This window comes from Petromyzon marinus, chromosome 1 (genome assembly GCF_048934315.1).
Source record: "Petromyzon marinus isolate PM22_M1 ecotype Great Lakes invasive population chromosome 1, UKy_Petmar_22M1.pri1.0, whole genome shotgun sequence".
NCBI lineage: Eukaryota > Metazoa > Chordata > Hyperoartia > Petromyzontiformes > Petromyzontidae > Petromyzon > Petromyzon marinus.
Window position 1 is genome coordinate 24,912,840 of NC_133667.1, and position 22,328 is coordinate 24,935,167.

The 22,328-nt window shown below is 44.2% G+C and overlaps 1 protein-coding gene across 4 annotated transcripts in view; it reads left to right on the forward strand.

Annotated features, from left to right (window-relative positions):
* SZT2 (SZT2 subunit of KICSTOR complex) overlaps positions 1 to 22,328 on the forward strand; it is a 119,500-nt gene that overhangs the window by 14,545 nt on the left and 82,627 nt on the right. For all 4 annotated transcript variants that reach the window (XM_032953111.2, XM_076066048.1, XM_076066051.1 and 1 more), the window contains exons 15-40: positions 238 to 352; positions 589 to 830; positions 1,178 to 1,453; positions 1,902 to 1,980; positions 2,096 to 2,190; positions 2,698 to 2,773; positions 3,173 to 3,298; positions 3,817 to 3,931; positions 5,116 to 5,229; positions 5,365 to 5,568; positions 6,251 to 6,330; positions 6,605 to 6,689; positions 7,434 to 7,592; positions 8,366 to 8,630; positions 9,969 to 10,081; positions 10,374 to 10,486; positions 13,306 to 13,474; positions 13,849 to 13,954; positions 14,688 to 14,814; positions 15,111 to 15,203; positions 15,738 to 15,819; positions 16,845 to 17,279; positions 18,280 to 18,415; positions 18,782 to 18,901; positions 19,424 to 19,496; positions 20,880 to 21,065. In XM_032953111.2, coding sequence (XP_032809002.2) covers positions 238 to 352; positions 589 to 830; positions 1,178 to 1,453; positions 1,902 to 1,980; positions 2,096 to 2,190; positions 2,698 to 2,773; positions 3,173 to 3,298; positions 3,817 to 3,931; positions 5,116 to 5,229; positions 5,365 to 5,568; positions 6,251 to 6,330; positions 6,605 to 6,689; positions 7,434 to 7,592; positions 8,366 to 8,630; positions 9,969 to 10,081; positions 10,374 to 10,486; positions 13,306 to 13,474; positions 13,849 to 13,954; positions 14,688 to 14,814; positions 15,111 to 15,203; positions 15,738 to 15,819; positions 16,845 to 17,279; positions 18,280 to 18,415; positions 18,782 to 18,901; positions 19,424 to 19,496; positions 20,880 to 21,065 — 3,784 coding nt within the window. The remainder of the gene's footprint in view (positions 1 to 237; positions 353 to 588; positions 831 to 1,177; positions 1,454 to 1,901; positions 1,981 to 2,095; positions 2,191 to 2,697; positions 2,774 to 3,172; positions 3,299 to 3,816; positions 3,932 to 5,115; positions 5,230 to 5,364; positions 5,569 to 6,250; positions 6,331 to 6,604; positions 6,690 to 7,433; positions 7,593 to 8,365; positions 8,631 to 9,968; positions 10,082 to 10,373; positions 10,487 to 13,305; positions 13,475 to 13,848; positions 13,955 to 14,687; positions 14,815 to 15,110; positions 15,204 to 15,737; positions 15,820 to 16,844; positions 17,280 to 18,279; positions 18,416 to 18,781; positions 18,902 to 19,423; positions 19,497 to 20,879; positions 21,066 to 22,328) is intronic.

Below are 22,328 nucleotides of genomic sequence, written 5' to 3' on the forward strand. Positions count from 1 at the left end.
TAATTTACCACAGTGACTCCAAGTGCATCCGAATGAGTTTTAATTCCTCCTCATATCTCACTGTGTCTCTTTTTGGGCCTCCCGTTGTCTCCCTATTTTTATTTGCTTCTCTGTTCCCTCTTACCTCCCCTTTGTGTCTCACCGTGTTTCTCCATGCCTTATTGTACTTCCCCATGCATTTATATCTCCCCATCCATACCCATTTATCCCTATTTACCTTGACTCTTTTCCTTTTAGAGATTTACCAAATGGTTCAGTCACATTCTACCTGGTGCGGATTTCAGCAAAAGCTCCCTGTGTCGTCCTCCGCTTGGCGTTTCCGCTTGAGACCCCAGCTTCAACGCGCAACAAGGCAAGGATGGTGTCCTTTAATGCAGTGCACTGATCGTGAAACCTGATGTCCTGGAGCCAAGACGAATCAAAACTCACATCTCGTTACCCAGTCTCAATCAAGACTTAACCCAGCCTCCGGGAACTCGGATTCAATCGAGATTGTATCCTTCACATTTTAAAAGTCCTACCGTCTGGGTTGTGAAATTCTGACTTGAATATTTCCTTTTTTTGTTCTTTCTTTGACATTGATGCCAGGTTGTGGACGACCTGAGGAAACAGATTTGGGAGATGAGTTTTCCACAGCGCGTGTTGCAGCAGCCGCAGCCACAACCGCAGCAGCAGCAACAGCAGCAGCCAGAGGAAGTGCAAAAGGGCAAGAGCAAGACGTGTTTGTTCACAGAAAGCCCCGCAGCTTCAAAATCGAGTCAGCCGCCACCCTCTTCAGACCGTCCTTGTGCTGTGCTGCTGACAAAACCCGTGGAAAAATTGCTGATTAGGTGCGTCATTGTAATCGTCAAAATCATCATGATCATCGGTAGCATAATGATCCGACAGAAGCAGCAGCAGTAACATGATTGACATCATTATCAGCAACACCAGTAAAAGTATCAACAGCATCATTTCCAGCAGCATCACTACCATCATGAACCATTACCATCACCATCATCACCACAAGTAATATGGTTGCCTTTTGTGTGCACACTGCTGCTTGCACACATGCTCATACCCATATGCACAAATAAACACAACCTTGCATTCACGCATGCACCCTGTGCGCACACACACACATGCGCACACGCACTCACACACTGCTTGCCCCCTGTTGCTTTCCCTCCTTGCGCAGGTATGAGCGAGCCCCCATCGACTACTTGTCTCCTCCTGCTCCAGCGCCTCCACTGCCCATGATGCAGCAGCGGCAGCCCCCGCTGCTACTGGCGGCCTCTGCTGCTGTCCCCGGCTCCCCGTGCTCGGCACTCGCTCACTACTTCACTCACCGCCGCTGGGTATTCAGCGTGGAACCACTGGCTTCCTCCAACGCCTCATCGACCACCTCCCCCACCTCCTCATACACGGCTGTGGTCATGGCAGCCTGCACCAGACTTCTGCAGACACTCGCAGAGTAAGGGCGGTGGTGGTTCATGTTGGTGATGCTCATAATGTGATGATGGTGTGGGGAAAGTGGGTATAATGATGTTGATTGTGTGCTTATATATATTGTTGATATTTTTCCTTATAAAATTAAACATAATCCACATGGTGTTGCTATAGTTAGAGTAATTAACTCATAATAAGTGAGTTCAAATTTTCATTAATAACATCCTCGCCATAATTTGCGTCATCAAATAGCATCTCATCTACCTCATCCTTCTGCGATGAATACAATGAATTGCACCATTTTGTGAGTAGTGGACAGTGGTTATCCGATGGATTAATGTGAGAATGTGGAATTTACATTGCTGACTCAGCCAAGTAAGGTGTGTACCACCAAAGGTTATTTGAGCAAAAAGACACTTTGCAATTACGTCGATAACATTTTTATTTATTATTGTAATGATGATGTTTTTCAGACTCCGTCTTGCTGAGGGCTTCAACTTTGCAGCGAGTGGGGATGGGGTCGTTTCTATGGTGACAGAGTTGCCCATGAAGGTAGTGACCCCAAAAAGTACATTTTCCTCCGTGCACTAGTGTGTGTCCATAATGCTGGTCTTAAGAGGTTGCTTGCAAACATTTGTTAACTTCGTGCATGTGTGTGTGTTTGCAGGCAGAGTGTGAAGGTAAAGGTGATTGCGATGAGGTGCAGACTTGTCTGGTTCAGTATGTGCTCTTCCCCCCTCTCAGCAGTTCACCCAGACACACGTGAGTGTTTAATTGTCACTGCATCGCAACTCACTGACACCACTAACTACTAAGACCACTACATTCAATAGCAAAGTTATTGGTAGAACAGGCGAAACAACTTTGAGGTTCAGAATTATATTGTAGCGGGTGAGCGTTATAGGTGTAATTAGGAATTATCGGTTGTGATGGGTGGGGCACATATGACAGATGGAGGAAAGCAAGTTATTAACGTGGATATTGGCCTGCTGACCTCTGGTGACAAGGGGGAAATCCTAAAGCCAGGGGTGGTAATGAAGCTTTCTGAGTGGTGCTTGAAGGATATGTCAACTGTTAAATTAAACTTAAGCCAGGCAGTGGTTATACACTCAAGAGCCAACCATGGAGGTCAGGTGTAAACGTTTGCAAAATTTGGTAGTATTTTACAGAAGGAAGAAAGCGATGGCAAGAGATGGTGGCATCAACAGCATTGGCTATGATGACATTGACGTATGGAATTTTATGGTAAATTGTTGCTCACCTCGCCAGGTTTTCAACTGATGAAGATGGCGATGATGATGGTGAAGATGACTGCAATGGTGACCTCTTGGGTTCTGATGGAGAGGTAGAGCATTCGTGGCTTGATTGAGACTTCAGCTTCGAGAGCCAAGAGCTCATTAGAGTCCCAATCAGTCAGTCATTATTATTTATATGTGTGTCTCTGAGAGTATTATTGTCTTTGAGTATCCCTATTTCTCTTATCAATGTACCAGTGTCTTAATGAGTACGTATGTCTCAATGAGTGTATGAGTAGCTTCATGAGTATCAATGTGTATGTGTCTAGTTATCTGTATGAATATCTGACTGTCAATTAGTGTCTCGTTATATGAGTGTCTCTTGAGAATGTGTCGCGATATATTTGCATCTTTTTGTGAGTATTCCTGTTTCTTTGGTAGTTTATGATCATATTTACGAGTGTCCGTGTGTCTCATGAGTGTTCCTATATGTGTGCCCCTGTCTCCAGGTAATGCTTCTTGTCTCAACCGAGTGCTGGTTGGAGCCCCTGTCGGGCCGGGTATCAATCCCACCTGAACGCTACGCTCAGCAGTCGCACCTGGACGGACTTTGTTACACGGACATTGCCCATGCAGTAAGCTCGCACCCATAAAACATTTGCGTATAGAGTCTTGTACAATTTGCACATACACATTTACAGCACTAGAACTGAAGGCTCGCATACAATATCGATGTACACGCTCGCATTCAACACTCACACTGAAGACTGGCGTACAATCGCATACAGTAAAACAATAATCAATTACACATGCGCTTATAAGAACTCGCGTACTCTTACCAACATTCATATAGACTTGTACTCACCCACACTAATACCCTTGTATATAAAACTGGATACTTCCCAAAACACACACGTACATTTACACACAATTAACACTTAACTTACTCCCAAAACTCACACACACCAGCACTCGCGCGCGCATGCACACGTAAACGCTTGCATACATTTATAAACATTTGCATTCACTAGCCTTGCACAACAATAGCAATGATAAAGCCTCTGATGTTGCTGAAAATGACAAACTCCTGTCATTGCTGGTGTTGATTTCACTATCTTTGCTGCTGCTGATGATGGCAACTGTTTTGTGCCAGATGCACCCTCGTGATATAGACTGTGTCAACACTCTGCTGACCAGTGAACTGCTGGCATTCCTGTGCAACAATCCAGATGCTCACTATGCAACCAACCGTGCCATACAGCCCCTAGGTAAATTATCTTGGTCGGTCAGTGTGTGCATGTCTGTGAGAGTGTCGTTTGTGTCAGTCCATGTGTGTAATGTTATGTCTGTGAGCACATGTAGCAGGTCGTCATTGTAACTGTAGGGTGGAAAACAAGCAGAATCACTGTCGGTAGTCAAGAGTGGCTGTTGTCCCGTGTATGAATGTTTTGTATGTTGAACGTCTTTCGCACCATATGTAGCCAACCATACTAGTCGGAGGTGTGTGTGATTGTAGTGTGCGTGGAATGTGTTTGTGGTGCAGCGATTTAGTGTTTTACCCTTTCCGCCCCCCCCCCCTCTTCTCAGTGATTTTATAAATTGTTACAATTGAGGGTGGTGAGTCAATTCGGTAATTATTTTTGCGTCTCGTTTTTCGTCTGGAGCAATTTCTTATTTTCTGTCTTGTTCTGACCATGGTGCTGATTGTAAAGTTGTAAACATTTATTGAAAATGATGAAACTTGACTAGTGTGGTGTGTGTGTGTGTATCTAAACTAGTTTCTATGTTGCAGGTAGTCCTTGCTGTGGTTCTTTGCTATGCTATGATCTCTGTTATCTGTTTGATTCTTAGCCATAGATAACATTGGGGGAAAATTGTATCTGAGCTCATCCTGGGCTTTGCATAAGTCAACTGAGCCTTAATGGAGTACTTGTTGCTGTTGGTAAGATATCTGCACATTTGAGACAATGTATGCATGTTGAAATTATTTTGCACTGTACGTAACCAACCAGGGGGAAGGACAACAAACTAAACACAAAGCATTCGTGACTGCAGTAATTCATATTCTTAGCTCTTTCGGTAAAGTCACGTTGAAGGGAAACAATAAAATAATAAAATATAATAACGTATTTATTATATATATTTTTATACATTATATATTATTCAATATATATTTATTATATATTTTATTATTTTATTGTTTCCCTTCAACGTGACTTTACCAAAAGAGCTAAGAATATAAACACAAAGCAGTTCTAAAGAAATGAGTTTTCAATCTAGATTTAAATGTGCATAGCTCCAGTGGCTTCCTAAAATGTATCCGATATATTCCTGATCACAACACTCCTTGACACTTGATGCTGGTCTTAATATGTGTTTGCGAAGAACACTTAGCTCAGAATTACTTATGGCTAAACAGCAACTCATTGTCTTTGTGTGTGTGTGTTTACAGTTAAGCAGCAGAGTGGGGCCAGCACTTTGTGGCACATACCTTTCCGATTTGATCTCATGTGCCTCCTGCCCAAGTGTCGACAGGCGGAAATGGTGTTCAACACCTACAGCACTGGTGAGTGGGTGAAATCGGTGGTGTGTATGGAGTGGGTGATAAAGGGGCTGAGTGAGTGAGTGAATACGTGGTCCATGCATACATAATTTCTGATTTACACTTCTTTACCCAACTGTGTATTGTATGTGTGTATAGATTATTCATGGCCCGACTCTTCAACCACTGGCTCCACTCACCCATCTGATTGGCTCCTGAGCCTCTTCCATACCAGCCTATCAGATGCCCTTTCTCTCCGTGAAATTCCATTGGACGAGGGTGATCATGTGACCTTTGTGAAGTTGGTTCTCGAGAGGAACAGGGGTGGCCATAAACCTCTCTTCAGCATGCCGACGCAAGAAGGTGCAACCTTAGCTAACTTTGTTGTTGATTAATTGAAACAAAACTCACTCTAGTTACGTCACCATTTTGTTGTTGTTAGTATTATATTCATGTTGGACAGCCTGCCACATCCAGCCGAGGAATATATATAAGATGATTGTTTTGGCTTGTGGGTTGTGTCCTTCATTAAATTTGCAATGCTGGAGAGCACATTAGGCTATTTGATGTTATCTCGAAAGTCGTTTGACTCCACGCTTTTCTTGTGCTGACATTGTACTATTTGTAAGGTTTTCTGTTGTCCACAATGACAATATATGTGGGTGGCTAAAACATGGATTCAAACCCACGCTATTAACAGCGTTGGTTCTTTGTCATTCACAAACGACATTTATAAACCCCCTTAGCTGAAGACACACCCAGTCACAGGGCTTGAATCCAGGCTGTAAGAACTGTTAGCTCATTGCTTATGACGCATACATTATGTAACTTACATAGTTATTATGAACAATCTGAGTAAAAAAAAAAACACTTTGTTTGAAAAGAGCTGTAGTTGTGTGGTATTGATGTTTAGCACATCCCATTTAGCACTGTTGACTACGTACGGTGAGAAAGAAGTTCAACATGCATGTTTACAGTTAATAAAAGATAAATGTTTTCATTGTAGAAGAGAAGTAATAGTTTGCTTGCTTTTTTCTTTATTTAGTGGAGTCAGATAAACAGGAATCTTCTGTATTGAATGCCAGCAAAGACAGCACAGAGACGACGATTACGACTACAGCAAAGGTAAGACCTTACACAATGCCAAATCAGAATATACTCTCCATTCTAAACTCCATTGTTGAAACGGAGTCTTCCTGAGCCTCAATTGTGACTCTAATCCTCAAACCCAGTCTCAAGCAAGACTCTGATCCTGGAACCTTGTCTCAGTCCAGACTGTGATCTTCAAACCCTGTTACAAGAACATCTAATCCTGACACCTGATGTCCTGGAGCCGAGTCTCGGTTAAACACTCTAAATCTTAATCGCAGTCCCCTGGTTTTTATCTGTTGGTGCGCAGGGCACAGGAATTGCGCGATGGCGTTGTTATGCCAAAGCCACGGGATCTGGGCACACACTCGTCTTTGTGCCGGCGTCATTTACAGGTTACATTGCGTTCATTTTATTGATTTAAAATCTTCGAATTCGTAACCCTTGTATCATCCAGTGTAACGCTCGTCGACTCTAATACAATAATAGGTTTTTACCCTTTTATCTGGCAACAAAACTGACACCTTTTTACAAGGCATCATGTTTGCATTAACCACAATACTTGCGGTCAAAATGCAAACAACAAAAAAACAGCACTCTGATAATGTATGCATTGTCCTTGAAATTGATTGGTCCACACCAGAGACAGCTTTTGTTCGAGCCCAGTCCAATATGGTGTCTGACCAGATCATGCCAAAAGGCGCACAACTTGATGACAATGCATACATTATCAGAGTGCTGTTTTTTTGCATTTTGACCAGTATTGTGGTTAATGCAAACATGATCCCTTGTAAAAAGGTGTCAGTTTTGTTGCCAGATAAAAGGGTAAAAACCTATTATATTTTTCGACTGGCAAAGGAGGTCTCATGATGATACTTGAATACAGTACCCTTGTCTAATCTGACACAGAACGCTCATCTTAAAGACATCCTCATTTCATTCAATACATGATACTCTTTTGATCAGATAGAGAATCCTAGTCTCATCCAATGCAGAACTCGAATCTCATCTGATACATAACCTTTTCTGTATTTATGCGCATCTATTTCATTTCCTGATTATGTAATAAAAAATGTACTTTAAAAGGTATTTGTACAAAATAATGTATGTATATGTGTGTGTGTGGTTGTTCAATACAGACCTTCAATTACTCTTGGGAACCAATCCACATTCAGTCAATCCGGATCCCGTACTCCAAGCTTCGGATCCAGTTGTTAATGCCGTACAAACAGAGGAGTTGGTTCCACTGCCTGTAAATCCAAACCAGGATCCTGATCAAGTCGTCAAGTCTCCAGTAGGTGAGTGTGTGATGCTGGCTATAGCCCAGAAGCCTAAGTGTAAGCTTGGTAGATAATGTGTATTGTGAGTGAGACACGTCTTCTGCAATACAATATATAGGCTGCTGCGGCGACTGCCTTGAGGCTTGCGTATGTTATTCCCTCTTGCTTGGGTTTTTTTGAGCATTCTAGTTTCCTATCACACAGGTCACACTCGCGACTACATTCTTGCCGCTCCAAACTATTCACTATGTATGGTGAACTACGTAGCCAACCGTGCTAATCGGAGATGTAAGACTCAATTGTTACTCATTACTAACCCTTGGTTGTCATTTCTGGCCAATTACTAACACCGATCAAGACTCGCACTCACTAAAAATACTTAATACTGCTCACTTCTTGGGATTAAGATTTATATATATCGACAATAACTGTTCAAACTCATTATCCATCTACAGTGATGATGCTGCTGCTTCTACCGCCACTGTAACACCTTCAGACACCTCCCACCCCCTCCATCCACCACAAGATCACGTCATCACTCCTTTCACCTTCACTGCTCACACTTCATGATCATACGAGTCACTATTCATACTTATGATAACAGTGGTGATGATGAGTTCTATTTCTGATAATTATTTTACTTTTCCCGATGCTGCTGATGATTATGCGTATTCTGCTGTTGTTGATGCTTTTGTTGACAGTGCTAAAGTGAATGCCCACTGCTTATAATGATGATGATGTTACTACTTCTGCCATTGACACCAACTTCCACTCACCGACACCTTCCACAGGCCGCCCTGCATCCCAGGATCGCCCCCACCGGTCTTCCCACTCACTCGCTTTGAGTCGCCAGGGCTCGCTGCTCGAACCGTCTCCTAGCAGCAATGGGCTCAGGTTTCCGGTTTACATCTACAGCCACTCTGTTGACAGCCTCCGTGAGACACTCACACGACTCCCAGCCCCTCCCTGCCCTTCCTCTACCCCTGATGCCACGGCTGCAGCGGCAGAAGCAGAAGCAGAAATGTCTGCGTCGGGTGGAGAAGACATGTTTTTCTGGTGAGAATTTGTCCTGTTGGGGTACTGCATATGAAAGCACATCCTTAACAGGGGGTTCACGATGGCCAATATACGATGCTACCACTGCTGAAATCCTATGTTTAAGACCTTACACTTTCTCTTTTTCATGGGTTTATAATGACCGTGTCACAGCTATAAACGCTGTTTCAGAGACACCAGTACCACTGGACTTAAGCCCTTGATATGGGTGTTTTAGGAGGTTCAGAATGGCTCTTTATATCATAGCGGGTTCATAATGGCCGTGTGGAGACACTAGTCCCCATAGTTGGGTCTCTCTCTATCGCAGGAGAATCATCGTGGTATTGCTAGAGACATCGATCCAGCACTACTGAGTACCTGAGTTTCAATCCCTAGGTCTGGGTGTCTCCAGCAGGGTTCATTATGGCCATGGCTCTGTGGGAGACCACTGAACCAGCATCACTGACTGCCAGGATTCATGTCCTGAATCTAGGCGTCTCTATACCTCTTGTAGGAGATTTATAATAGCCATTTCAGTAACTGCCAAATCAGTACCACTGATATGCTGGATTTGAACCCCGCGGCCGGTTGTTTGTCACCCTCAGAAGGTTCATATAATACAGGTAGTCCTCTACTTACGATAGAGATGCGTTACAACGACCCCATCGTAAGTCAAAAATATCGTAAGTCGAAGATGGCCTAGCCTGCCCAGGAGTCTTAAAGAATGGTGATAATTTAGCAAAACAGAGCAATTTACAGTACCGTACTGTCTAAACTATATACTGTATGTTTTTATTAATTACAATACTGTATTGCACAGTAAAATGTAAAGTAAAAAAACAAGGTAAATTCTTAGCCTACCTATATGAACTGCAATTTAATAGAAAGTTTTTTCAGGAAACCATTTTATCTGCTTTAAAAACTTTTAACATGCATTGAATGTATCGTAACGTATAATATTGTACTGTACTCACCAAGATTCGTACCTTGTATGCTGCTGCGTTTGCCTGCCGCGCGAAATGTAAAATATTTACAATTTTGTCGTATCGCTATCGCCATCGGAAGATCAAAATATCGTAAGTCGGACCATCGTAAGTCGGAGACTACCTGTAGCCATGTCAGGATGAACCGGCTCTGGTTAGGCTCCAGCAATTTAACCTTTGCTGCTCAGTGTCTCTGAAATGGCCATTGTGGGCCTGACCCATCCATTGTGAACCGCCTTGTAAAGAGAGACCCCTATACCCAGGGCTTGAACACAGGCCCCCAAAGGATGCTGGCACAGCTCACTCCACTGTCCCTTTTTCTTTCACGATCTTCCTCCCCCCCCCACCACCACGACCCCATCCCCTCTTGTCTCAGGTGTTCGTCCGAGGAGGGTGGCGTTGACCTGTCGTCACGGCAACATAGGGAAAAGGAGCTCATGGTGGTTTGTGAGCTGGTGCAGGAGGTGTTCCACCAGAGCTTCATGAAAGGTTCGACTCTGAACTTTCATTTGTGATGGTAATCTCACAGTCGTTCTTGCAATCCTATAGCCATTATTGTAATCCGTGGTCGTTATCGTAATCTCTGAGTCTTTATTGTGATCTCATGGTTATCACTGATCTCGTTAACTCGATTTCTCATGCATTTTTGCAATCTCGCAGCCATTTCCACGATCGCTCGGTCATGATAGCCAACTCGCAGTCATTGTTGTGATCTCTAGTTTGCTGTCAACGTCTCGTGGTCCTTGTTGCTATTTATTGATCTTGACCCTGTGCCACCCAGGTCTGTTCCACTGCTTGCGACGGTCGGTTGCCGTCGCAGCATCGGACGTCCTCTCCGCCATTGACTTCTGTGAGGAGACGCTCACCGAGGTGGACATTACGGCGTTCCTGCAGGTCAGAGCGACTATGGCTTTATTGTCTCACTGATGAGCCCCCATGTATCACCTTGGGCTTTACTTTGCAAGGGAATCTGTAGCTAAGGATCTCGGGTGTGTTGGTTCAGTGTCTCTGACATGACCATTATGAACGCTCGGAGAGGCACCTGTACCCCAAGTTTCAGTGCAGAATCTAAGTGGTCCTACTTATTTGGCTTTTTACACGACCATCATGGGCTCAACATGGCCATTATGAGCCTCCTGAGAGAGAAGGGACTGTTCCTGGGCTCCAACCCAGGACCTATGTGGTCCTAGCTCATGAATATGACATGCCCATTATAAACCCAATGAGTGTTCTGTTGAGTGAGGGCTCATTAGTTCCAGTTAAATCTAGCATGGCCGTTATGAACCATCTAAAACAGGGGTCGGGAACCTTTTTGACTAAGAGAGCCATGAAAGCAAAAAAATTGGAAATTTATTTCAGTGAGAGCCATATAATATATTTTAAAAGTGAATTCAACTAAATGTCAGTATAATAAGCCTCTGAATTTATTATTTTAAATAATGTTGTTATAACACTCACCATTAATGCGACTTCTGGTGCTGCATGGATTTGCTGATGTCTTTGTAGTCGGGTTGGTACTTGGTGAGGTTAAGCTTCATGCAAGCGTTGAGGCTTTCATCCGTTAAACGTGATCGTAGGTTGGACTTGATGTTTTTAAGATGTGAGAATGACTGCTCACATGCATACGTAGATCCAAACATGGTCAATACAGCAATACTCACACGCTGCAGTGTGTGGTATGTGACAGGAAGCGCGTTCCAAGTTTTGAGAATCAGCTGGTCTTCGGGTTGGAGTTTTTTCATTTCTGTCCACATGTGCTTGCTTGCCAACTCCGCTTTCTGTCGTGTGATTCTTTCCAAATCTTCATTCAGTGACTTGAACTTATTCACCCACATGTCTGAGGCCTTCAGGTCAGCCACTTCTGCTTCAAAATCTCTGACGGAGACACCAGGGATGTAATTCAGGTCGGCTGTGTTCAGTGAACACTCGTTTGGATGGGTGATGAACTTAAAAAGACGAGTGTGCTCACGAAATTCTCCAAAGCGTGCTTTGAAGGACTGTAGGAGACTGGATGTGCAGCCAGCTAGCTGGTGGAGATCAAGGTTTTGAATGGGCTCACTTGCTGTGCATGCATCTTTAAATTGGCTCAGTTTTTCAAAATGTAGTAAACGACCTGTTTCAAGATCCGTGATGAAAAGCTCCAGCTTGTTTTCAAAAGCAAATACAGCTTGTTGAAGGGATAACACTGTATTTCCAATGCCTTGCATTTTCACGTTGAGCTGGTTCAGATGTTCAGTCAGATCTACGAGATAGTAAAACTTGAGGAGCCACTCGGTGTCGGCTAGCTCAGGATGCCCGACGCCTTTCATTTCAAGGAAAGTCCGGATTTCGTTCAGGCAAGCCGCAAAACGGCTAAGCACCTTCCCTCTTGACAACCAACGCACATTGCTGTGCAAAAGCAGACCAGGATAGTTATTTACAACTTCATCCAGCAGTGTTTTAAACTGGCGATCATTTAAGGCTCGGGCAACAATAAAGTTGATCACACGAATGACCAGCGACATCACTTCGCCAAACTGCCTGTCACACATCTGAGCACAAAGTGCCTCCTGGTGTATAATGCAATGGAAACTTAGGATGGGTCTATTTTCATGTTCACGGAGAAGCGCCACAAATCCTTTGTTTTTCCCCACCATACACGGAGCACCATCAGTACACACTGAGAGAAGTTTATCCATAGGTAGACTTATTTCTTGAGCAAACTCCATGAAAGACTTGAATAAATCCTCACCTCTTGTGGACCCTTTTAATGGCAGAACAGCAAGACTTTCTTCGCGCAGTGTGTCACCAACAGCATATCTTGCAATCACGCTGAACTGCAACAAATGGCTCACGTCTGTTGACTCATCCAAAGCCAGAGAAAAGAACGGCGCTGCATTTATGTCCTTCACTTGCGTTTCCTCCACTTTGTTTGCCATCACGATGGTACGATCATGAACAGTTCTTGCCGACAGAGGCATGTCTTGTATCCGTTTGATTATCTTGTCTTTGTTCGGAAGATCATCAAAAAGTTCATTGGCTACATCCAGCATGAACGTTTTAGCATACTCGCCATCTGTGAATGGTTTTCCGTTCCTCACTATTGCTAAAGAACCAGCAAAGCTAGCCGAATTATAGTCACCTTGCCGGGTCCATACGCGGAGTTGCTGCTGGCTAGCTTGCACCCTGCTCAGAAGCTCTTGGCACGCTTTCTTTCTGCTGTCTCCCGCAGGGTATTTTGATGCAAAGGTAGCGTGGCGCGTGTCGAAGTGCCGCTTTACATTCGACCGTTTCAACGATGTAATTTTGTCATTGCAAATTAGACACACCACAGAACCCGCTCTCTCCACAAAGGCGAATTCTTCGGTCCATTCGTCCTGAAATGTACGATACTCGTCGTCTTTTTTTTCTTTTCGCCATCTTCTTCGTCGAAGGGTTAGCTTTGAGCTAATGACCGAGCAGACGCAGTCTCAGACTGATTCAAAAGGGGGCGTTTACCTGTTTTACCCAGCAACGGCAAACGTAGGCCAGTATCATCCAATTAAAATAATGGACAATTGCTCCTGCAGCCCTGAACAGGACATGCGCAGTGAAAAATCGATGGATGGATTAAAACAAGTGAGAATATTTTGTTTTATCTGCGAGCCATATGCATTCATCAAAAGAGCCACATCTGGCTCGCGAGCCATAGGTTCCCGACCCCTGATCTAAAATTAAAAAAAATTCTGCCACAGGCGCTGTGTGGCCACGTGCGTCCCCGTGCCTCCTGCCAAAGCCGCCACAGCAGCTGGGAGGACGATGGTGGTGGTGATGATGGTGATGCTGATGATGAAGGAGACGATGTTGGTGATCTGCACACCTCCTACTGCTGTTGCTGTCACAAGGAACATGAAAACCTTAGAGGTGTTCACTCATTGTCTGACGCAGCGATTATTAACCACACATGGCTATTATAGTTATTGCATGAAGGAGATGGACAGCCAGACCTAGTGCTCGAACCTAGAACTCTCAGCAGTTATGTTCCTCGCACAAACCCTTTGAAGCTCTTTGCATAGACAGAAACCCCCACATATACTTGACTAAATCCAGGTCTTTCACTTGGCCATTATGAACCCTATTTTAGAGAGATGCAGAAAGACACTCAGCCCCAGAGTTTGAACCCAGAACCTAAATGGTGCAAGCTTGGTTTCTCTGATGTGGGCATTTTGCACCCCTCTGGATAGCCAGTGATCTTATATGCCTCTTACAAATGCCGTGTATGCATGTTCATGGGACAGGAGGAGTTTCTGTTGTGGCTGAGGCTGTGGAGACGAGGAAAAACTTAGAGCCTGATGATGGGGGCGGTGATGCGAGTATGGACAAGGATCTAACGGCTACAATGAGGTGAGTAGTACGAAGAGTTGTAATGTTTGTGAATGTGCACCTCTATGCTTAAACGGGGATGGCGATAGTGAAGAAGATGATGATGATGTTTCTGGTGGTTGTGGTTATAACAGTGGTATTCATGATGGTTGTGGTCATGGTGGTAATAATGTTGATAGTATATTCTTGGTTCTTTCGGTAAAGTCACGTAGAAGGGACTTTACCGAAAGAACCAAAAATATGAATCCCTGCAGTAACGAAAGCTTTAAATAAAAAAAATGTTGATAGTGTTGATGGAAATGGTGGTGTTAGTGTTAATTGCCATGATGATGGCGATGCTCGTATGACTACTGTAATTCGTGATACTGCTGCTGGTTAAAGCTTCTCAGATTCATGCTACTGCATCTTCTGCTGCTACTGATGCATAATGGTCTAAATGATGCTGTTGCTGATAAGTTTTTTTACTGGATGTGCTAGTATTGCTGCTTCAGATGTTAATCATATTTCACCTAATAATATTGCTGCTGCTCGTGTTACTAATATTAATTATTGCTACCCCTGTGGTTGCTGTACTGCTGCTGCAGATGTTGACAATAATGCACATGCTCATGACAATTATGCTGTTTGCTGTTGCCTTTTACTCATACTTTTGCTTGTTTCAATAATGCTGCTGTTGTTAATGGTAATGCTATTTTTGCTACGACTGGTGCTACTATTTGCAACTATTACTGCGGACTGCTGTCACTCGTAACAGTGTGCTGCCTGGCTCGTCACCGCACGCCGCTGCCTCCAGTCCCCTCTGCCCTCATCTTGCCTCGTCGCCCATCACCAGCCATGATGACCCATGCCAGCCCTTGCCCAACCTACACAGTGCTATACAGGTGAGACTGAATGATTGAGTGCATGAATGAGTGAACAAATATATGGGTGAGTAATTTATTGGGTCAGTGAGTGAGTGGACAAGTAGATGGCATAAGTGAGCAAGTTAGTGGGTATGAGCTTGAGTGAGCATAAGGGGACTTGGCGTGAGCAAGTATGTGAGTGCATGAGAGAGGGAGCGGGTGGGTAAATAAGTAAGTGAATGAGTGAATAATTGAGTTAGTGAAGAAGTGAACAAGTCCGTTCTAAATGGTGTATAATATTTAATTCAATAATATTAATGGCTGTCTTTATCCAGGCAAAATTTTTGGAAATCAGCAGTCGATTTTTCAAGAGCATCCCTTCCAATCCCGCCTTCTTTTTCTACTGTCCAACCTCACCTAAGAAAGAGGTATGGAAGCATTAGGGTGCAATAGGTGCTCACAAACTCAAACACCACCCACTCGTGTTTTCCGTCTACCTTATTCCACAACACAGTAGCAATCATCGCAGAATAATTTTGCTGCCATGCACAACAACTTTTCAGAAGCAATGGACAAACTGCTCTTCTCCAGTAGCTACACACCTAGGTTTTGTGTCTCTGGCTGCCCAACGTGGGTGTTTCTGTTGACTTAACGAAAAAAAACATGTGTTAACATGAACGTACGGAGCACTGGTATGACATAACTCCGATATTGTCATACAAAGCCACTTAAATTATGTCACTAGATCACTCGTGAATGATATTTTAAAGTTGTTTACTAAATAATTTATTAATATTCAAACCCGCATTGGGCAGCCCAGTACAAATTGCCTACTTGTGTATCTTTATGATAGCAGATATTTGTTTCTGTGGGCTGCTTCTATTTTTAACTGCTGTTTTTTTCTGTTTTTAGGCATAATCAGTGAATTGTTGTCTGTGGTTATGTATGGATTGTTTTGTCAGAACGAGACTCAGGGCACCAAGAGAAAATCGCGGCGCTTTGGCAAAGCCGAGGGAGTCTCCGAGACAGAGGGGAGCACTGGAGGTACGGTTTCTAATCCCGTCTATCCTGTTACAGGTCACAGGTTTAATTCCTGCCGCTGGTGTTGTCGGTCATGATTTTATTTAGGTTATTTGGGTTATTGCCACGTGATTATCATGTTCAAATCACTCAGTGCCTGATCTCATTAAGTTTGGTAACTAAAGTAGACTTGAGATTGGATAGTGCTTTTATGGGTGACCGCCATGCACAGAGGTCAATAGGGCTGTAGGGCACCATGATGGACAGCAGAGGGAATGCAGAAAAATCTATACTACAATATTTATATGCTTCAACATTTATGCTCCCTGCCTTCACCAACCCACACTGAGCGGTGTAGTGAAGAATAGTCGTGTAACCTCCACGGCATGGAGAGACCCTCATCCAGCAGTAGATGGACAACAAGGCTGTACATGTTCACATGTTAATGTTGCACATTCTACTTTCGTTCGTTTCTCAGTCTCCTTGTCTTGGTGAGGGTCGTGGCTGTTGCACGTTCTTATAATATATTCCTTTTGTAATAGTAGAGAAGAGAGTCTGATTGTTCGAGGCTGAAGTCAATGTCTTTCCCTTGCAAGTGAACGTGGGCCAGCGCTCATCTCTGGTGGTGGCTCTGAGCTAGTGTTTAAATTTCACGTTTCCATAACAGCGACGAGTCTCCGTAGGATGACCATTGTTGACGTCCCTCACATGGTTTCTGGTTTTATCGACCCTAGAGCTGCGCAAACTTTTGTCGTATAGCCTGAAACACATAGCCTAGGTACCTCGCTGCAAAAAGGGTTGCTTCATTGAGTTTCATATACTCGCAATGGAAGAAAAGACTTTCAAATCACAGTCCGGTCTGTTCTCGTGACCATTACTGGGATATTGTTCCTCAACCTTTGATTACACAGCAGTAGACGATTAACTCAAGGACTTTTGACCATGATGGAGTTTAATTCTGGGGGAATTTAAAGCAAAGCACTTCTTAGATAATACTTACGAAATTTGTTCCTTGTGTGCCCCATTTCTCTTGCACCTGCTCCCTCCAGCACGAACCTCCTTCTCTCTGACCGAGAGCGATGCTGATATCGTTGTCGAATACCGTGACGAGCATAACACGGGAGGGGATGCCGCCACCTCCACCTGGCGCCAAGGACCATGCAAAGGCCCTGATGACGATGACGAGGAGGACGATGAAGAGCTAGAGGAAGAGGATGATGATGAAGATGATGATGGTGATGAACAAAAGGACGATAATGGAGAAGTTGAATTTTCATCAGATGGAACTATTGATGCTGCAGACCGAGAAAATGACTTTGAAATTGACGATGATGACGATGATGATAGTGATGGTGACGGCTGTGGTGATAATGGTGGAGACGGTGGTGATGGATTGCCGCCATTGTTCGTCCACCTGACTTGCTCCGTCAGTGTTCGGAACCAGCACTGTTCCATGCCTGTGCGCACGCTGCCTACATGCCTTGGTGAGTTTGCGTATGTATTGAGGTGTGCGGAATTGGCCGGTGCATGCGTGTGCTGCTGCGTCGATTGGTGTAATTGCACTGTGCAGAAAACGGACCGGCACACATACGTGTGTAGGCTCGTATAAAGCATATACAGCGAAACCCCTATCTAACGTTAAAAGAACTTTGCATGACGAAGGATATTTCCTGAAATTAAATGCCAACTCTTTGAGGTAATTCCTGTTCTGCTACCCATGCTGTCTGGAATTCCCATTCTTGTCCTAACTTCTTATTACCCCTACTTTAAGTATAGGCTTAAGACCTCTTCTTTGCTTTAAATAAGTAATATTTAAAAAAAACTTTTTAAAAAACACGCTTTAATCAAATGTACCTTACGAGTAATGGCAAAACTCCACGACTCCAGGAAGTGGCCCTGAAGCTTGCCATAACGCAAGGGACTGTGGTGATTTACAGCCAACGTCAGTTGAGCGTGGACAATTAGACCCAAGCCAAAACATAACATATAAAAAAATGTTTAAAAAGTTATTTTTTTTATTTTTAATGATAGAATGTAGTATTGTTATCAGTTTAACATAAGTATACCAAGTTTGCAGTCGATACCACATTGGGAAGTGGGTAAAAATTGAGTTACAAGATTTGAGGATACAACACAAAAGAGTGAGTTAAATAAAAGCGTGCAAAATGGAGACGTCTCCAATAACAACTCTCTCCTGTTTCTACACCTGCTCTCCTACCCCATCCTAATGATCTCCCTTTCCCCTTGTCTGTCTGCTTTCTAGTTGCAGAGCTTAAACTGAAATATTTTCTCGTAAGATAGCTCCTTGAAGTGACACATTGACTTTGTAATGAGGGTAAGACCTAATGCCAGATGGCGGCAGCGATGAAAACTACAAGAGCAGATCTCGGTGGGCAAGTGCATTCATTGTGGCATCTGGCAGAAGGAAGGGAGCGGTGACTAGACATTTTACCCTTTGCTGTCTTGTGGTTGCTGTTGTCACAGGGGAGGTGTTGGGATGGCTGGAAGGTGTGGATCTGAGGAAGTTTAGTCTCAAGGACTTGACGGTCACATTGGACATAATCATCCTCACCCTGCCACTTGAGATTGAGGAGTCACCACTTGGGATATCGCATAACAGGTCGGTCTGTTATTTAACGCATTCACACGCACATAAGATAACATCATTTCCAATATGTACTCACGCATTGACTGAATGCAAGTAAGCATTGATGATTTTCTATTTGTATGTGTTGGTTGTGAATGTTTCATGTGACTTCTGCAGCCAATAGGGGGCACTACATTTACCAAAATGCAAAGAAGACAATTAATTAATAAAATTGCGAGTTCTGAATTGTTGCTTTGCATACACATGCAACCACCCACACACATACACACATACGCTTGCATTGCATGTTCATCTGCTGCCCGGCAGTGCAAATAAGGAAGAGGGTTGAGAGGTTTTTTTATATTTCGTTTACTTAATTTTTTTCACATTTCGCTCCAGGTACTCATCTGAGAACAGCGCCTTCATTCACCGCTCGCCAGCACAGGGCAGCTCCTACCGGTCGGACGAGGAGAACATTCTGCACGGCCCGCTGCTCCCCTCGGCCATTGCCGAGCTACGGTTAGGCCACCTGCCCGCGCGCCAATGCTTGCAACTGCACTGCCTCGCTCTGCTGCCCTCTTCATATTTTGTTCACCGTGTTTCTGATTATGATGCCGTCATTTCTTGTCATCATTGTCCTTGTCTTTGGCAGTAAACGTGGTGGTGGTGGTGGTGTTGGCGGTGGTGGCATTAGTTGCAACGCCAGTAATACCAGAAACAGAGGCAGCAGAAGCAATGGCAGCAGTAATAACCCTATCTTTACGATCACCCTCAGCAGTAGCAATAACAGTAGCAGAAACATCATCAGCATCATCCTCATCGGCAGTAGCAATAACAGCAGCAGAAATATCATTATCAGTAGCAGCTCCTTTGCCATCGTCATCACCACCAGTATAATTATCGCCAGGAGCAGCAAGGCACATAATAGCAATTTTGGAGCCACAGCAAGCAATGCTAAAGCCTGACTTCGAGTCCTTGGACTGGGCACCTCTGTTTCTCACACGCTTATCTCCCACCTTGTGCTTTTGTCATTGACGACAGTGAAGGAATACCGACCCCCTTGTCCAACCTGACGGAGACACACAGGCAAGCCGTCTTGGACACAGTAGAGGAGGTAACTTTGAGCGCAAGAACACGGAGTCTTTTACAAACGCCTCGTCTACCAACAGTGTAATTTTCATTCTGTTAATCCCCACATGATCACGAGGAATGTAACAATAAACTCACCTCTCAATTCATTGATCTGTTACAAATCGGCGCCATGATTATATTGAAGTATTCACCATTGTGGTGAACGTGCAGCGCATGTAGTGGCTGCAGGGTTTACTTGAGGCAATTGTATGCAACACCTTTGCATTGCAAACAATCAATTCCTGCACGCCACGGTTCAATGCTTGTATGGTGAGTGGAAAAATCTGTTTTATTTAATGGATTGATGACTATGTTCATGCCTATTCAGCATTATTGGGTTTTCACCACCATATCAGTCACCACAGCAATAAATCGGCATCTTCATCGCTTTACCACCACCTGCATCATCACCATTACTACTACCACTTTCAGCATCATCAACACCACCACCATTTCGATCACAACTGCCATCGTTTTGTTAATTATATTAACCATCACCACCACCTTTCATAATACAGGTGTTTTTGGGTTAGATCGCGTAAATATATCAATGTGGTTAAACCCACCACCACCCGACAGCCAATTAGGGAGGGTTGTCACGTAAACAGAACGTGCCAATTCATCACTAGTACAGCACACCGGTGTGTTGGAGAGCCAAGCCACAACATTTATAATCTGAGTACGACGTTTCACCAGTAATTACAACTAGCTTTATCAGGCGACAGTCAAATTTGGCTGTCGGGCGACAGTCAAATTTGGCTGTTGTGGCTTGGTTCTCCAACACACCGATGTCCTGTACTAGTGATGAATTGGCATGTTCTGTTTACGCGACAACCCTCACTAATTGGCTGTGTCGGGTGGTGGCGGGTTTAACCACATTTACGCGATCTGACCCATAAAACCTGTATTATGGATGATATTGGTCACGAAAGCCTACGTGTTAAACTGACCCACCTTTGTATTCACATGATCACTATCATAATTGTTATCGTTACCACTATTCCAGTCACCGCCACCATCATGAACATTAATATTGTTATGAGACCCGCGACCATTGACACCCTAGAGTGGAAGATGGCAGCCTTCACACGGCCCACTCTGTTAAGTGAGAAATCCCGACGAACGCTATCGTTGCGGCGACCAAACATCGATCATCGATTTTCCAGTCTCCACAGCAACAACACAAGCCACCCCCTCGCAGCGATACAACTCCGCTGCTTCTGACGCGGTTATCTGGCCTAGACCACCCTGGTGTGAGATTGTAGTTGTTGCTCTGCATCTACATCAGCCATACGAAAGAAGAAGATTGACAACGCCTCCCCGCCCTGCTTGTTGCTCCTCCTCCCGCTGCTGCCGCCCAACGCAGGTGCGCTGGTTGCTTCGCGACGAGGTGGTGTCGGCTCTGCGCGTGTCTCGCTCCACGTCGCGCCGCTCCCTCGCCTCAGTGGCCGCCCATGTGTCGCGCTCACGGGACCGCCCCTCCTGCCTCACGGAGCACGTGGCGCTGCAGTTTGTGTTCGGCCCCGACCAGTCCATGAGTCGCTTCATGCGGGTGAGAGAGTGAGAAGAGAGGAGTGATTGGATATGCCACGGCAGTGTCAGGGAACCATTGGCCTGCGGGCCGGAGTCAGCTCACGACTTCCAAGTCTGCCTTTAGACCATAAAGCAAGATTGCTTCTGCCCCAATCACAAATGCTGCAACCATGTTCTACTACTATCTGAGGATATAGATACGGTTTCTTTACATATGCCTATAACAGTGTTCGTCCTGTTGGATATAAGTTCTGGCACTTCTTTCATGGGCATCCTGTGATGGTACATATATGTTGTACAGTACAGATGTTACGATCAATGTCCTGTTCTGCCACAGGTCAGTCTTCGGCTGGTCGTCATTGTAAAAAGCTGCTTAGCTCTAAAGGGACGAGTTGAAAAATCGTCTGTCATTTCATACAGCCCACTGGCACCAACCACTTTGAAATGGTCCACAAATTTGATGTATCACCGCATGCATCTTAGGTGTACGGGAGGGGATTATATTTCAACCCGCTTATAAATTTACACATTTAGTTAGTTCTTTCACTTTTGCAAAGGTGAGCCCAATTTTGTTTTCACATTATTGGCTTAAGGAAGTTGTGAGTTAATGTGTTGGACACCAAAGCTATTTTGAAAGTCTTTATTCAGTCTCTGTAAGAAAAATATTCCCTACTCGTGCACTCGAGAGATAGAGCGAGACTGCTCAAGGAGACTTGGAATTAAAATAGTTTTTATTGAGACTGGGTTTCAGATATGGACCCTTGATTAAGCCTCTGCCCAAGAAGACCTGTTAGGTTTGATGAGAGTTTTTGTTATGTCCCTGTTTCAAAACGCATGTTTCTATGTGTCTCTGAATATCTCTTCGTGTCTCCATCTATCCCCTCGTCTTTCTGTTTTTCTTCATGTTTCCTTGTGTTTCAAGCATTTATTTCTTGTGTCCCTACATCTCCACATGTCTGCATGTTTCCCACACTGATATCACATATCTGTATATTTCAACTTGTCCCCGCATTTCTGTATTGCCCAGATGTCTCCACATGGCTCGCCATACCCCAGATCTTAATTTGTCTCCTGGCTCCATGTCCCCACATTTCTCCTCATCTCCACGTGCGTCTTCATGTTAGCACATCTCAGTTGTTTCTCTGTCACCGTGTGCGTCTGTGTTTGCAAAAGTCTCTTCATGCTTCTTCTACGTGTCTCCATATGTTTCTGCATGTGCTCGCGTTTTTCTATACAGGGTGCTTCAAAAAATGTTAACACTTATATGGGACTATCATTTTTA